Source organism: Bos indicus, chromosome 16 (genome assembly GCF_029378745.1).
Source record: "Bos indicus isolate NIAB-ARS_2022 breed Sahiwal x Tharparkar chromosome 16, NIAB-ARS_B.indTharparkar_mat_pri_1.0, whole genome shotgun sequence".
NCBI lineage: Eukaryota > Metazoa > Chordata > Mammalia > Artiodactyla > Bovidae > Bos > Bos indicus.
Window position 1 is genome coordinate 29,161,883 of NC_091775.1, and position 15,772 is coordinate 29,177,654.

At 37.8% G+C, this 15,772-nt stretch overlaps 1 protein-coding gene across 9 annotated transcripts in view; it reads left to right on the plus strand.

Moving 5' to 3' along the window:
- Nucleotides 1–15,772, plus strand: part of DNAH14 (dynein axonemal heavy chain 14) — a 378,420-nt gene that overhangs the window by 202,045 nt on the left and 160,603 nt on the right. For all 9 annotated transcript variants that reach the window (XM_070768034.1, XM_070768039.1, XM_070768038.1 and 6 more), the window contains 4 exons: nucleotides 1,561–1,695; nucleotides 8,628–8,831; nucleotides 12,829–12,922; nucleotides 14,229–14,437. In XM_070768034.1, coding sequence (XP_070624135.1) covers nucleotides 1,561–1,695; nucleotides 8,628–8,831; nucleotides 12,829–12,922; nucleotides 14,229–14,437 — 642 coding nt within the window. The remainder of the gene's footprint in view (nucleotides 1–1,560; nucleotides 1,696–8,627; nucleotides 8,832–12,828; nucleotides 12,923–14,228; nucleotides 14,438–15,772) is intronic.

Here is a 15,772-nt window from a genome sequence, read left to right on the forward strand (position 1 = left end):
GTTCTTGCAATAGTCCAAAGGAGATGGTGAGGGGCCCACTCTGATGTTTAGCATCTGACCCACTCAGTCCATTTGGACTGCTCTAACAAAACACAATAGATTGAGTGGCTTACACAACAGACTTATTTCTCACAGTTCTGGAGACTGGGAAATTCAAGATCAGAGTGCTGGCAGGTTTTATTTCTGGTGAGAACCTTCTACCTGCAGATGGTGAGCTGCAGGCCACTTCTAACACTGTCCTCACATAGTAGAAGGAGAGCAAACTCTCCTTTCTCTTCCTTTTCTTATAAAGACACCATTCCAACACGCGGTCCACCCTCATGACCTCATCTAAACTTGCTTACTTACCAAAGACCCCCACCTCCAATACTACTGCACTGGGTGTTAGGGCTTCAACATTTGAATGTTAGGACACAAAAATTCAGTTCACAACACCAAGGTAAGGCAGGCTATTGTGGTTGGGATAAAGAAAAGATGGTATCATGCAAAAGTTTTCAAAGAGATTAGAGAATGAAAAAGGCAAGTATTATACTTCAGACAGTTGATGCTATGCTGTACTTAGTCGCTTAGTCATGTCTGACTCTTTGCGACTTCATGTACTGTAGCCTGCCAGGCTCCTCTGTCCATGGGGATTCTCCAGGCAAGAATATTGGAGTGGGTTGTCATGCCCTCCTCCAGGGGATCTTCCCAACCCAGGGATCAAACCCAGGTCTTTTGCATTGCAGGAGGATTCTTTACCAGCTGAGCTACCAGGGAAGCCCAGACAGTTGGACCTAGTGGTTTTATTGACTAGATTAGGGAGAAGGAAACGGCAACCCACTCCAGTGTTCTTGCCTGGAAAATCCCAGGGACGGGGGAGCCTGGTGAGCTGCCGTCTACGGGGTCGCACAGAGTCAGACACAACTGAAGCAACTTAGCAGCAGCAGCAGGGAAATAAGAGAAAGAACAAATGTAGGGGAAAAAAGATACAGATTAGATTATGTTGACTTTGAAAACGATGTGTGACATCCAGATAGAAGTATTTAGTAGTACACTGAAATTTCACTCGCATTTAGAATCAAAGACTGAGAAAAATGTACATTTTTAAAAGGAGTCATTAGAATTCAGATGATAGTTAAAGATACTCAAATGGATGAAATTGGATAGGGACAATGTGGAGGAGAGAGAGACAAGGATGAATTAGGGAAGATTAACATGGAAAGGACAATCAGAACTCAAAAGAGAAAAAACAGAGAACAGGAAGCCCAGATAAATCTTACTACAGAAGTCAATCACAGAGAAAGGCACAGGAGTAAATGAGAATTAGAAAGTGAAATAAACTATTAAATATAAAGAATGAAAATCATTCTTTGAATGTTAAAATTGGGAGACTTATGGTGATTTTAATATTTGCCTAGTCAATAAAACAGAACCCAGATTACAACTGATTGAAAAATAATTTGAATGAATGGTCCATGGATATAGTCAGAGATGTATTTGTAAATAAGAACTTTGAGGTTTCAGCTTTGTTGAATAATCAGTAAACTAGAATTAAGCCATAAATCTGCAATTCTGTTTTAGGCTTGTGTTGGTGTGATGTTAGTGGGTCCAACAGGAGGAGGAAAAACAACAGTCAGAAGAATTTTAGAAAAAGCATTAACACTATTACCAATTGAAGAATTCTTATTGATTGAAGAAAGGGACTCTATTTCACAGGTAAATATTCTACTAAATAAAATATTTCTTTTTTTGTTTAGGTCTTATTTTATACTTCAGTAAAAATTTTTTACTTAGGTAACACTTTTTGTTCTCTTTACAGAAGTATGTTTTTTTACTTGTCAAATTTCTTGCTAGGAATTTTGTAGTTAGGAGTCACTGTAGTGAACAAGATTTTTTTCATCTGAATCTCAAACTGATAGATGCTAGTTAAAATAAAATTATAAAATATATATGTTGTATTTAGTCATTTTACCTAATTGACTAACAGTTTTAATTTTTGTTTAGGTAATCTATTGAATTATCTTCATTCTTCAGTTTAATATGGTGTATCACATTTCATTTCTATTTCATTTATTTCTAGCTGATTTTATGATTTATTTCCTTTTACTAACTTTTGGTTTCACTTGTTATTCCTCTAGTTGCTTTGAAATATCTTCAAATGACTATAATTTTTTCCCTTTTCTAATATTTATATATTTTTATCTTATTGAATTGATTAACTCTCCAAGACAATGTTAACTGTAATACTTTGTTCCTTACATTATCTAAAATGCAGTTGCTATGTCTGTATTTAATATGATTTTGCTCTCAGTCTATAATGGGTATTCTCTATCACACATTGGAAATCACCTTTTAGTCTCATTACATTTCAGTTTTTGACTCCTAGAATTTATGAAATTATTTCTCAGCATGTATTTTTAATATTTTATCTGGTTAATTTATAACTTATCTTGATAGACTTACTAGTGTTGAATTGTCCTTAGATACCTAGAATAACTCCTACCTTTTCAAGACATATTTTTATTCAATATAAAATTAGACTCTAATAAATAGTATGCATTTTAATTATCTTACTTAAAGATTCGTGGTTGGTAATATAGTCCAAAAGGCTAAGAAACTCAGGTTCTCAATTACGTGGATTCTTTTAGTGTGCAATATCCTGCTTCAAAACCATTCGTGTGGCAGCTCATAATTCTTTATCCATTATCAATAACTGTTAATTCTCAAGCAATTATTATAATTAGTAATAGGTAAATTATCACATCAATAATAAAAATAAATAATATTTATGCAGTACTAAATATGGACCAAATACTAGTGAAAACACCTTTACTTGAATTATCTCATTCAGTCCTTACAACTCAGTGGGCAGAAATTTGTTTTATTAAAAATATTTTTTATATTGCAAAAGAAATATGTACCATTGTGAGAAATTTATAACAACTGCAAATACTTTGTTATATTTCTTTTCATTATTTTTTAAACTAAATATATTTATAGATAATTGAGATAGTACTATGTATAAATGATTTCAAATTTTCTAATGTTGGCTTTTTCACCTAACGTTATATGCTGAGAATTAACCCCATCATTAAAAACTTCTTGCAACATCATTCCAATAAGTATATTCTGTATATATGACTATGTGTGCATGTCTGCTAAGTCACTTCAGTTATGTCCAACTCTTTTGTGACTCTTTGGACCGTAGGCCGCCAGGCTCCTCTGTCCATGTTATTTTCCAGGCAAGAATACTGGAGTGGGTTGCCATACCCTCCTCCAGTGGATCTTCCTAACCCAGGATTCAAGTGCACATCTCTTATATCTCCTGCATTGGCAGGCTGGTTCTTTACCACTAGTGCCACTGGGAAGCCCACATATGACTATTTGTTGTTTTTTTGTTGTTCAGTCACTAAGTCGTGTCTGACTTCTTGCGACCCCATGGACTGCAGCACGGCAAGCTTTCCTGGCCTTCACTGTCTTCTGGAGTTTGCTCAGACTCATGTCCATTGAGTCGGTGATGCTATATAGCCATCTCATCCTCTGCCACCCTCTTCTTTTGCCTTCATTCTTTTCCATCACCAGGGTCTTTTCCAGTGAGTTGACTGTTCCCATTAGGTGGCCAAAGTTTTGGAGCTTCAGCATCAGCCCTTCCAATAAAAATTCAGGATCAATTTCCTTTTGGAATGACTGGTTTGATCTCCTTGCAGTCTAATGGACTCAACAAGAGTCTTCTGCAACACTACACTTCGAAAGCATCAGTTTTTCGGTACTCAACCTTCTTTATGGTCCAACTCTCACATCCGTACATAACTGCTGGAAAAACAATAGCTTTAACTATATGGGCCTTTGTTGGCAAACTAATGTCTTTGGTTTTTAATATGCTGTCTACGTTTGTCATAAGACTTCCCAGTTGGTGCTAGTGGTAAAGAACCTGCCCGTCAATGCAGGAGATTTAAGAGATGTTGGTTCAATACCTGGGTTGGGAAGGTCTGCTGGAGAGAGGCATGGCAACCCACTCTGGTATTCTTGTCTGGAGAACTCCACGGACAGAGGAGTCTGGAGGGCTACAGTCCATAGGGTCACAAAGAGTTAGACACGACTAAAGCGACTTAGCACACATGCATGCACTAGTTTTGTCATAGGTTTCCAAACCTGAGTCTCTCCTGCATTGCAAGTGGATTCTTTACTATCTGAGCCACCAAGGAAGCACTGTGTATGACTATACTATGTTTAGTGATTCTTTCATGTTTATTATTTTATATATGCTGCTGCTGCAAAGTCGCTTCAGTCATGTCCGACTCTGTGCGACCCCATAGATGGCAGCCCACCAAGCTCCTCTGTCCCTGGGATTCTCCAGGCAAAAATACCGGTGTGGGTTGCCATTTCCTTCTCCAGTGTATGCATGCATGCTAAGTCGCTTCAGTCGTGTTCAACTCTGTGCAACCCCATGGCCAGCAGCCCACCAGGCTCCTCTGTCCACAGGATTCTCTAGGCAAGAATACTGGAGTAGGTTGCCATTTCCTTCTCCATTTTATATGTGAGGGTTTTAAAATATAATAAAAATATTTAGACTAATGGCAAGATCTTAGGTAATGGAATTGTTTTGATATTCCTCCTAGATTCAAAACTTTTCCTAATTGATCTGTTCAGGACCTTCTCTCTATTTTAGTTCAGTTCAGTTTATTTCCTTATCTTGACTTCTTTTCCCTCTTCATCATCGGAAACTTCTATAATGCTTGTACTAGATGCCCTTATGTATGTTTGTGTCGTTGTGGCTCCGATATTAAAGAATCGCCTGCAATGCGGGAGACCTGGGTTCAATCCCTGGGTCGGGAAGATCCCCTGGAGAAAGGCATGGCAACCCACTCCAGTATTCTTGCCTGGAGAATTCCATGGATAAAGGAGCCTGGCGGGCAACAGTCCATGGAGTCGGAAAGAGTTGGACAAAACTGAACAACTAAGCACACAAACACATCCTTTAAAAAAACGTCTGTACCTCGAGTTGGATGGTTCTGTGATGGGTATAAATTCATCATGCACTGCAAAGTAAAATTCAAGGGAATTTCATGTATCATGTAATTAACCATTTTAAGATGTACAATTTCAATATCATTTAGTGCATTCACAACATTGTGCAATTACCACCTCACTCTGGTTTCAAATTTTCCAGAACACCCTCTACCCATTAAGAAATCACTCCCCGTTACCTTTTCTCTCCATTCTCTGAAAACTATTGGTTGACTTTCTGTCTGTATGGATTTGTGTATTCAGATTCAGTTTAGTTCAGTCGCTCAGTCATGTTTGACTCTTTGAGACCCCATGGACTGCAGCACGCCAGGCCTCCCTGTCCATCACCAACTCCTGGAGTTTACTCAAACTCATGTCCATTGAGTCAGTGATGCCATCCAATCATCTCATTCTCTGTCGTCCCCTTGACGTGGGGTAACACCTCTTGGCCGCCGCCCCTCGAGCATGGGGTCCTCCCAGCTTCTGCCCCTGGCCTAGCCCACGACTGGTTGTTTAGGGGTATATTTTTAAATTTCTATGTATAACTTTTGTTACTGATTCCTGTTTTTATTCATTTGCAGTTGGAGAAGAATATTGATTTCAATATTCTAAAATGTATTGAGAGTTGTTTTAACAAGGTAATTTCAATAGTCCTATCTTCAAATTTGCTGATTCTTTTTCCTGGCTGCTCAAATTAACTGATTACCTCTGCTGAAATTTGTTATTTCAGCTATTGTATTTTCAGCTCTGTAATTTCTATTGGTTCCTTTTTATAATTTCTGTTTACTTATATTCCCTACTTTTTTTCATATCATTTTACTAATTTCCTTTAGTTTTTCACTATGGTTTTCTTCATCTCTTTGAGTATATTTACTACAGTTAAAATCTTTTTTTATTACGTTCAATATCTGAGCTTCCTCAGGGCTGTTTTCTGTTTAGTTTATTACTTTGGATGGACAGATTTTCATGTTTCTTTGTATTCCTTGTGATTTTTTTTATTGTTGAAAACTGAGCGTTCATAAAAAAAAAAAAAAAGCCACATTTCTCAGGCTTTACAGGCTTTCTGTCTGCTGGGATAGTTCTTCACTGATCTGAGCCTAAGGATCAGCCTGAGATGAAAGTATAAGTCTTTTCACTGTTTTTTTTTTCCCCCTGTGGCTGCATCTCTACTGGGTCTGCATCTGATTTTCACAATTCCCTTGTATATGCAGCTGCTTTTGAATGTTTTAATCTCAAACATTCTTACCTTAGCTTCTCCCTAGAGCCTTAGATGGTCTGTTGTATGTCTTCATCCGAAATTTCTTATTTTAGGCTTCTGTGGGTCTGTAGCCTTCTTGCAGCTTTCGCAAGAAATGCCTGCCACTCTTCCTGCTTGAAATGCATAATAGAGACACAGATATCTGTTATTCCAGTAGCCACCAGACAGATTGTGTATGTGTGTGTTCAGTCGCTAAGCCGTGTCTGCCTTTTTGCAACCCCATGAACTGCAGTACTCCAGGCTTCTCTGTCCTTCACTGTCTCCTGAAGTTTGCTCAGATTCATGTCCATTGATTCAGTGCTGCTATGTAACTATCTCATCGTCTGCCTTTTCCTTCTCCTTTTGCCTTCGATCTTTCCCAACATCAGGGAAATTAGAACGTTGTAAATAAAGTCTGAGTACCAATTATGACCTGAAGCTTAAAACTATATCTTACTCTTCCTGACTTCTATATCCAACTCTGACTCCAGACAAAATACATAATAGCTCAAATATTGATTGTGTTCCTGGATGAGGCATAATGGGATTTTTTTAATGGAAAGTTTTTTAATTGAAATATAATTTATTTACAGTTCTGTTAGTTAAGGTGTACAGCAGTGATTGAGTTATATATGTGTGTGTGTGTGTATATATATATATACTTTTTTACAGTTTCTTCCACTATAGGTTATTACAAGATACTTATTTCCCTGTGCTATATAGTAAGCCCTTGTTGGTTATTTTAAATACAGTAAAAGTGTTAGTCACTTAATCATGTCCAACTCTTTGCCAACCCATGGACTGTAGCCCACCAGGCTCCTCTGTTCATGGGATTTTCCAGGCAAGAATACTGGAGTGGGTTGCCATTCCCTTCTCCAGGGAATCTTTCCGACCCAGGGATTGAACTCAGGTCTCCTGCATCACAGGCAGATCCTTTACTGCCTGAGCCACCAGGAAGCCCTTTATATATCGCAGTGTGTATATTTTAATCCCAAAGTCCTTGTCTCTGCCCCTCCTTCCTAGTTGGGAACCATAAGTTTGTTTTCTATATCTATGAGTCTATTTCTGTTTTGTAAATAAGTTCATTTGTATCATGTTTTAAGATTCTATATATAAACAATATCATATGATATCATTTGTCTTTCTCTGACTTCCTTAACTTAATATGACAGTCTCTAGGTCTATCTCTGTTGCTGCAAATGATGTTATTTTATTCTTTTTATGGCTGAATATATTTATATAATATATAGTAGTATATATATTATTTATACTGAATATATGTTTATATTTCATTGTATATATATATATATATATATATACATACATATATATATATGAAATAGAAAATGTTCATTTTCTATTGCTGCTATAACTAATAACCACAATGACATGGATTAAAACTACACTCATTTATTATCTTCCGGTTCTGGGAGTCAGATGTCCAGTATGGATCTCACTGGACTATGATCCAGATGTCAGCAGGTTGAGTTCCTTTCTGGAGGCTCTAGGGAAGAACTCTTTCCCTTGTGCATTCAGGTGTTGGCATAAATAAGTAGGTCCCATTTCCTTGCTGTCTGTCAGCGGGAAGCTGCCTGTGCCTTCTGGAGGCCCCTCTCAGATCTTTGCACACTGTCCATACCTCTAGATCCTTATGTACTGCCCTGTTTCTGATTTGCTGCCTTGCTTTCCTCTTCCAATTTTAACTCATGCAATTAGATTGAATTCACTTGGATATTCAGGATAATTTTCCCATCTCCAAATATGTCCCTTAATTATATCTACAAAGTCCACTTAGAAGCATGATGGTTTCTTTTTTTTTTTTTTTGTCCCATTCTTTTCCTAGGGATTTATTTGTGTGTCTGTGAAAGCTGCACAGTCGTGTCCAAATTTTTTTCGGCCCCACGGACTCTAGTCTGCCAGGCTCCTCTGTCCATGGAATTCTCCAGGCCAGAATACTGGAGTGGGTAGCCGATCCCTTCTCCAGGGGACCTTCCCAACCCAGGGATCAAACCCTGGTCTCCCGCATTGCAGGCAGATTCATAACCATCTGAGCCACCAGGGAAGCCCAAGAATACTGGAGTGGGTAGCCTATCCCTTCTCTAGTGGAACTTCCTGACCAAGAAATCAAACCAGGGTCTTCTACATTGCAGGTGGATTCTTCACCAGCTGAGCTATCAGGGAAGCCTCATTTGTAGTATTCATAATTTTAAAAAATAATTATTTGGATATAATGGCTAATTTTAATAAGTCAACTTTTATTATTTCTTGCAAAGCGCTACCTTTATAAAGAATCCTTCTTTCAAGCAAAAGATCTTTCCTAAAACCTCTGGTAGGAATGATACAAAAAAATTAGACAATTTTTCTATAGTCAGTGTCTTTAAAAATCACACTGGATTTTTCTCAGATTTCAGGAAGAAGAGGAAAAATAGATATTTGTATTTTAAATCCAAAGTGTATCACTCTCAGCGAACTATATGGACATCTGGATCCTAATACTATGGAATGGGCTGATGGATTATTATCAGCAACAATTCGGAATTACGTATATTTAAACACTACAAAATACTCAAACAAAGACAGCGAATCAAAAATCTCAGATTCTGCTAATGTAAGTTCAGTATGGAAAGTTTATTTTGTTTCACTATTATAGATTATTTCATTGTTTATCTAATGTTTGATATCAAAGTTTCATTAGATACTTACTAGCATATATTTTAGACGTCTCTAATTTTAAAATTATTATGATCAGTTTAAAAAAGGGAAAAGTAATGAGCTATTACAAAACAGAAAATGTACCTTGTGGATTTGGGGGGTTTTTAAATTAATTTTTATTGAAATAGAGTTGCTTTACAATGTTGTGTTAGTTTCTGCTGTACAGCAACGTGAATTAGTTATACATATAAATATATTGCCTTGTTTTTAGATTTCTTCCCATTTAGCTCACCCAGAGCACTGAGTAGAGTTCCCTGTGCTATATATTAGGTTCTCATTAGTTATCTCTTTATACACAGCAGTCTGTATATGTCAATTCCAGTCTCCCAATTCATGCCACCCATCCATTCCCCCCTTGGTATCTATAAGTTTGCTTTCTACATCTGTAACTTTATTTTTGTTTGGTAGATAAGTTCATTTTGCACTCTATTTTTTAGATTCCACATGTAAGCAGTATCATATATTTGTCTTTTTCTTTCTGACTTAACTTCACTCAGTATGACAATCTCTGGTCCATCCATGTTGGTGCAGATGGTGTTTTTATGGCTGAGTAATATTCCATTGTATATGTGTATCTTTCTTTATCCGTTCCTCTGTTGATGGACATTTAGGTTGCTTCCATGTCCTGGCTATTAGAAATAGCGCTGCAATAAACATTGGAGTGCATGTATCTTTTTGAATTATGGTTTTTTCCAAGTATATGCCCACGAGTGGGATTGCTGGGTCATACGGTAGTTTTATTTTTAGTTTTTTCAGGAACTCCATACTGGTCTCCATAGTGACTGTACCAACATACATTCCCATTGTGTACGTATACCATTGTGTTTTAAAATGATTAATAAATGATAAAATGAAGTTAAAGGTACTTGCTTTTAAAGAATAACACAGTGGATTAAGCATAAGTAGAGGATAACCTAATGATTCCAGCACCACCAATGTAACTTCCAAATTAATGAGATTCAAAAATACTTCAGTAAAATGTGTAAACTATTTAATACAAAATTCATCAAAGAATAAATATGAATAGCAAAAAAACTGTAAGTTTATATTCTTATTAGTAATAAGTAGAGATTAGTAGTGAATTTCATTTACTATATACTATATTTACCCTATCTGTGTGTGTGCGTGTGTTAGTTGCTTAGTCGTGTCCAACTCTTTGCAACCCCATAGACTGCAGCCCACCAGGCCCCTCCATCCATGGGATTCTCCAGGCAAGAGTACTGGAGTGGGTTGCCATTTCCTTCTCCATATTTACCCTATACTAAAGTGTAATAACAAAAAAGATAACATTTGAAACCAAACAGATTTTTAGAAATAGAGAACTAATATTTGATAATTATAAGGTTGTGAAGTAGAGATTCATACATGTCTGGTGTTAGTTTTGGAAATACATATTGATATTTTTAACTTGTCATTTTGTTTGATTTAGAAATCTATTCCTAGTAATTTGTCCTAAGGAAATAAAATTTTGTTGTATTATTGCTGTTTTCACATTGAGAATGGTATGTTTAAAAGAATTAAAAATGTATTTGTCATCTGTGTTATACTTATTTCTGACAATCAATGAAAATAAGTTTACAATATATTCTTTTGTACATTCTAACTTTTCAGTAACACCTTTCCCTATTCTAATATTATTGTTATATCACTGGTTACTTAATAACAAACATATAATAAACCTTTTAAAATTTTCATCTGTGTATTAATATAATTTATTTTGGTGTGTGTGTTTAACTTTTTTCCCAAATGTAAAATTGTTCTGACACAATTGAATAATTCATCTGCTTCCCACTGTTGTTGTTAGAAAAGATGCTAAATCTGATTTAAATCTTCTTAAATTTATTGTTATTTGTTTTGTGGCCTAAATGTAATATATCTTAGATAAAGTTTCATGTGCACTTGAAAAGAATGTGAATTCTGCTGTTTTGGGATAAAATAGTCTGTATATATCTATTAAATCCATTGGTCTAATGTATCACTTAAGGCCAATATTTTCCTTCTGGGCTTCTTTGATGGCTCAGCAGGTAAAGAATGCACCTGCAAAGCAAGCGGGAGAAGGCAGTGGCACCCCACTCCAGTACTCTTGCCTGGAAAATCCCATGGATGGAGGAGCCTGGTAGGCTGGGTTCCATGGGGTCGCTAAGAGTCGGACACGACTGAGCGACTTCACTTTCACTTTTCACTTTCCTGCATTAGAGAAGGAAATGGCAACCCACTCCAGTATTCTTGCCTGGAGAATCCCAGGGATGGGGGTGCCTGGTGGGCTGCCGTCTCAGGGTTGCACAGAGTCGGACACGACTGAAGCGACTTAGCAGCAGCAGCAGCAGCATTAAAGGTTAAAGTATATAATGTTGGACTCACAATTTCACATTTTAAAAAATCTGTATACAGGGGAAAAAATGGAGTAGAGCATTGGGCTCCAAAATCACTGCAGATGGTGATTTCAGCCATGAAATTAAAAGACAGTTACTCCTTGAAAGGAAAGTTATGACCAACCTAGATAGCATATTCAAAAGCAGAGACATTACTTTGCCGACAAAGGTCTATCTAGTCAAGGCTATGGTTTTTCCAGTCGTCATGGATGGGTGTGAGAGTTGGACTGTGAAGAAAGCTGAGCGCCAAAGAATTGATGCTTTTGAACTGTGGTGTTGGAAAAGACTCTTGAGAGTCCCTTGGACTGCAAGGAGATCCAACCAGTCCATTCTAAAGGAGATTGGTCCCGGGCGTTCTTTGGAAGGAATGATGCTGAGGCTGAAACACCAATACTTTGGCAACCTCATGCAAAGAGCTGACTCATTGGAAAAGACTGATGCTGGGAGGGATTGGGGGCAGGAGGAGAAGGGGATGACAGAGGATGAGATGGCTGGATGGCATCACCAACTTGATGGACGTGAGTTTGGGTGAACTCCAGGAGTTTGTGATGGACAGGGAGGCCTGGTGTGCTGCAATTCATGGGGTCGCAAAGAGTCAGACACGACTGAGCCACTGAACTGAACTGAACTGAATAATGTCTTATCTACAGGGATGATAATTGCAGACTTTTGTAATAGGAAAAATAATTGGAAATAGCCTTGGACTTACTTTTCTTCTTCCCAATGAGACTTGGGAATTAGAAGCACCTATTATTTGTTGCATTGCTAAGACCTGATTGAAACATGATGCTCACACCAATGTTTGGTCTCTCTCTTCAGAACCCTTACTGTGCCCCTAGCACAGCTCTAGATTTTGGTCTTCTCTTCCTCTACACTTGGTGGTAAAGGAAGCCAGTGCCAGTCAACTGATGGTATAATACTCAGCCTCACTGGGGAGATAAATAGGACATTCCCCACACCCACCACACCCCCAGATAATGAAGATCAGAATTCCTCAGAGATTGACATAACAACCTGTATTTGAATCACCTGGGGAGTATATTAAAAATGAAAATCTTGGGCTCCATCTCAAACTTATTCAATCTGAGTCTCCAAAGTTGAGTTGTTGGAATTTAATAACCCTGCAGGTAATTCTTATGTGCCTTAAAATATAAAAACTCCATCATGAAGGAAGGTCTAAGAAAAATATACACCAAAATGTCAACTGTCTTTTTTTTTTTAAAGGTGGTGGCAGTTCAGAGAACTTTTTCTTTATTCTCTGAGCTTTGCTGTAGTACTTGAATATTATAAAAATATGTTCTATCTTTATGAAAACAACAACTAAAATAAAAGAATTTTCTGAAAGAAAATGACCAGTAGTCATAACTCAATTCCATTATACTGTCCCGGTTACGTGTTTGCCTTTCAGCTGCAAAACCTCTTATATTTTTATTACTCAAAAAAGTGTGTTGACATATAGACTATTTGAGTACAAAAGTATGATCAAATAAAAGTTTAAACATTATTGATTACATATTTTAGGTTTTCAAGCTTGATTTCTCTGACACAGCAGATTCTGATTATCATATTTTTGAGAAGGAGATGGAGAAAGATATTAAAATTTCAGAAAGTCAAAGTAAGTATTATTAATAAATTCAGTAAAGATTATTGATTAACATAGAAGAAAAACTGAACCAACATGAGCTCTATTTATGTCTTTAAAAACATTTTTGATGAGTGATATTTTGTCCTTGTACCATTTATTTTTTCCTCATGTGTTTATTTAAAGCTTATTATATATTAGTGTACATATATAATTATATATATAAATACTAGCATTTACATAGCCCATTCATTTTACAAATGACCATTAATATCTCACAAGAACCAAGTAGATACTAAAGGTAGGAATAAATATCAGGTTAGAAGTAGCAGTGGCAACCTACAATAGTATTTTCAGACAATCTAAGCATTCCCGGGCCAAATCATACAACCCAAGCGTATTCATCTCAGATGAATTGTATACCCATTATCTGCCAGTTTGCTATGTGCCAGAGGGACAGAGAGTATTCATGAAAAGATCCCTGCTCCAAAAGAGCCAACAGTCTACTGCAGAAGCCCCAGTCATGGCTTTTTCTACTCCATGTTGAATGTCATATCAACATATCCACCAGTAGTATATTTATGTTCCTGACTTTGAAAGAGATTTCTACTATTGTTTCTACATTTTAGGATTCCTGAATTTTGTGTATCAGTTTTGGTATTCAATGTGGGAGAGTACAATGATTGAGCATGATATTTCTTTCATCAGGGGATCCAAGGCAGTTATTTCAGCCCAAGACAGGCTGTCTGGATCCCAGCTCTACTCTCCTGTTCTTCTGGGATGCTTTTGTGTTTCAGGTGTTTAACTGTTTTTTTAATCTCTATAATGATCCGTGTATCCTGACCAATAGACTTTCTAATATTGTGGAGCAATGTGCTGGGTGTAGAGTGTGCAAAGTGAAGAAAATGAGTTCCCCAAGTGAAATACTCTTAACAGCTGTGACTACTTGATTCTTTCTTCAAAGGACATCCTATTTCCCTTTATTTCCCAGAGGCAGCATATCCAAAAAATATTCCCGGGTTGAAAGGGGAAACAAACCATATTGTTATGGAAAAACTAGATTCATGGATCTTTCTCTAACTCAAATTTTCAGGGTTAATTATACAATTCAGCAAACTAAGAATACCAAAACAATATTTAAAGTATTGCTAAGTATGTGTTATGAATATTCAAAATATATACGAGACTCATTTAAGCACATTCATTCTAGGGTTTTCTAGGACATCATTCTTCATCTTAATTAGAAAGTACTTTCTAACTAAAAGAGAAAATTAGCAAGATTGTAAGGAGAGGAGAGTGAGGTTTTTCTCAATTACATTACAAATATTTTTCTTTCCAGACTTTGACTGGCAGTGGATTGTCTTAGATGGTCCAGTGGATAGCTTCTGGGTAGAAAATCTAAATTCTATGCTAGATGACACTAGGACGTTGTGCTTGGCAAACAGCGAGAGAATAACTCTGACTAGTAAAATCAGAGTGATCTTTGAAGTGGACAGTCTAGCTCAAGCTAGTCCTGCTATTGTCAGCAGATGTGCAATGGTCTATATGGTAAGTTTCTAATACAAATTTCTTACCAAAGAAAATTTATTATTTAGTCATTATCTGCAGCATTTTATGCTTATTTTCCTTTCTCTGGATTCAGCAGGGCTATCCTAGTAGTTAGGAAATTTTATGTCCCCTGGTGGGCTGCCATCTGTGGGGTCACACAGAGTCGGACACAACTGAAGCAACTTAGCAGCAGCAGCAGCAAAGCTTCCTACTGCTGCTGCTAAGTCGCTTCAGTCATGTCCGACTCTGTGCGACCCCATAGACAGCAGCCCACCAGGCTCCCCCGTCCCTGGGATTCTCCAGGCAAGAACACTGGAGTGGGTTGCTATTTCCTTCTCCAATGCATGAAAGTGAAAAGTGAAAGTGAAGTCACTCAGTTGTGTCTGACTCTTAGCGACCCCATGGACTGCAGCCTACCAGGCTCCTCCATCCATGGGATTTTCCAGGCAAGAGTACTGGAGTGGGGTGCCATTGCCTTCTCCAAAGCCTCCTAACCCAGAAGTAAATACGAATGTTAATTACTACTGTTACTAATATGCTTAGTCGGTCCACTCAGTAATTGGAATGTCAGTATTTTCCACAACCATGCGTAAGTAGTGATTTCAATAGGTTGAGTTACTTGATAGGAATTATTTTTCCAATCAAGGAATGTTTGCCCTGAAGGCTTTTCATGACCACTCCATGACTCTTGCATGCATTCTCAGTCGCTTCAGTCATGTCCAACTCTGTACAACACTATGGACTGTAGCCCACCAGGCTCCTCTGTCCATGGGATTCTCCAGGTAAGAATACTGGAGTGGTTGCCACGCCCTCCTCCAGGAGATCTTCCCGGTCCAGGGATTGAACCCAAGTCTCCTGTGTCTCCTGCATTGACAAGCAGTTTCTTTATCCACTGAGCCACTTGGGAAGCCCCTCCATGAGTCTCGGGACTTACGAAATGCATTACCAATGCAGTGGTAAGGAATAGAAAATACAGCAAAGAATGAATGTTCCCTACACATGAAATTAATTATTAGCCATGATTAGCCCTATGTTCGGAGAAGGCAGTAGCACCCCACTCCAGTACTCTTGCCTGGAAAATCCCATGGATGGAGGAGCCTGGTGGGCTGCAGTCCATGGGGTCGCTAAGAGTCGGACATGACTGAGTGACTTCACTTTCACTTTTCACTTTCATGCATTGGAGAAGGAAATAGCAACCCACTCCAGTGTTCTTGCCTGGAGAATCCCAGGGACGGGGGAGCCTGGTGGGCTGCCGTCTATGGGGTCGAACAGAGTCGGACACGACTGAAGTGACTTAGCAGCAGCCGCAGCAGCCCTATGTTCTAATCTCCTTAG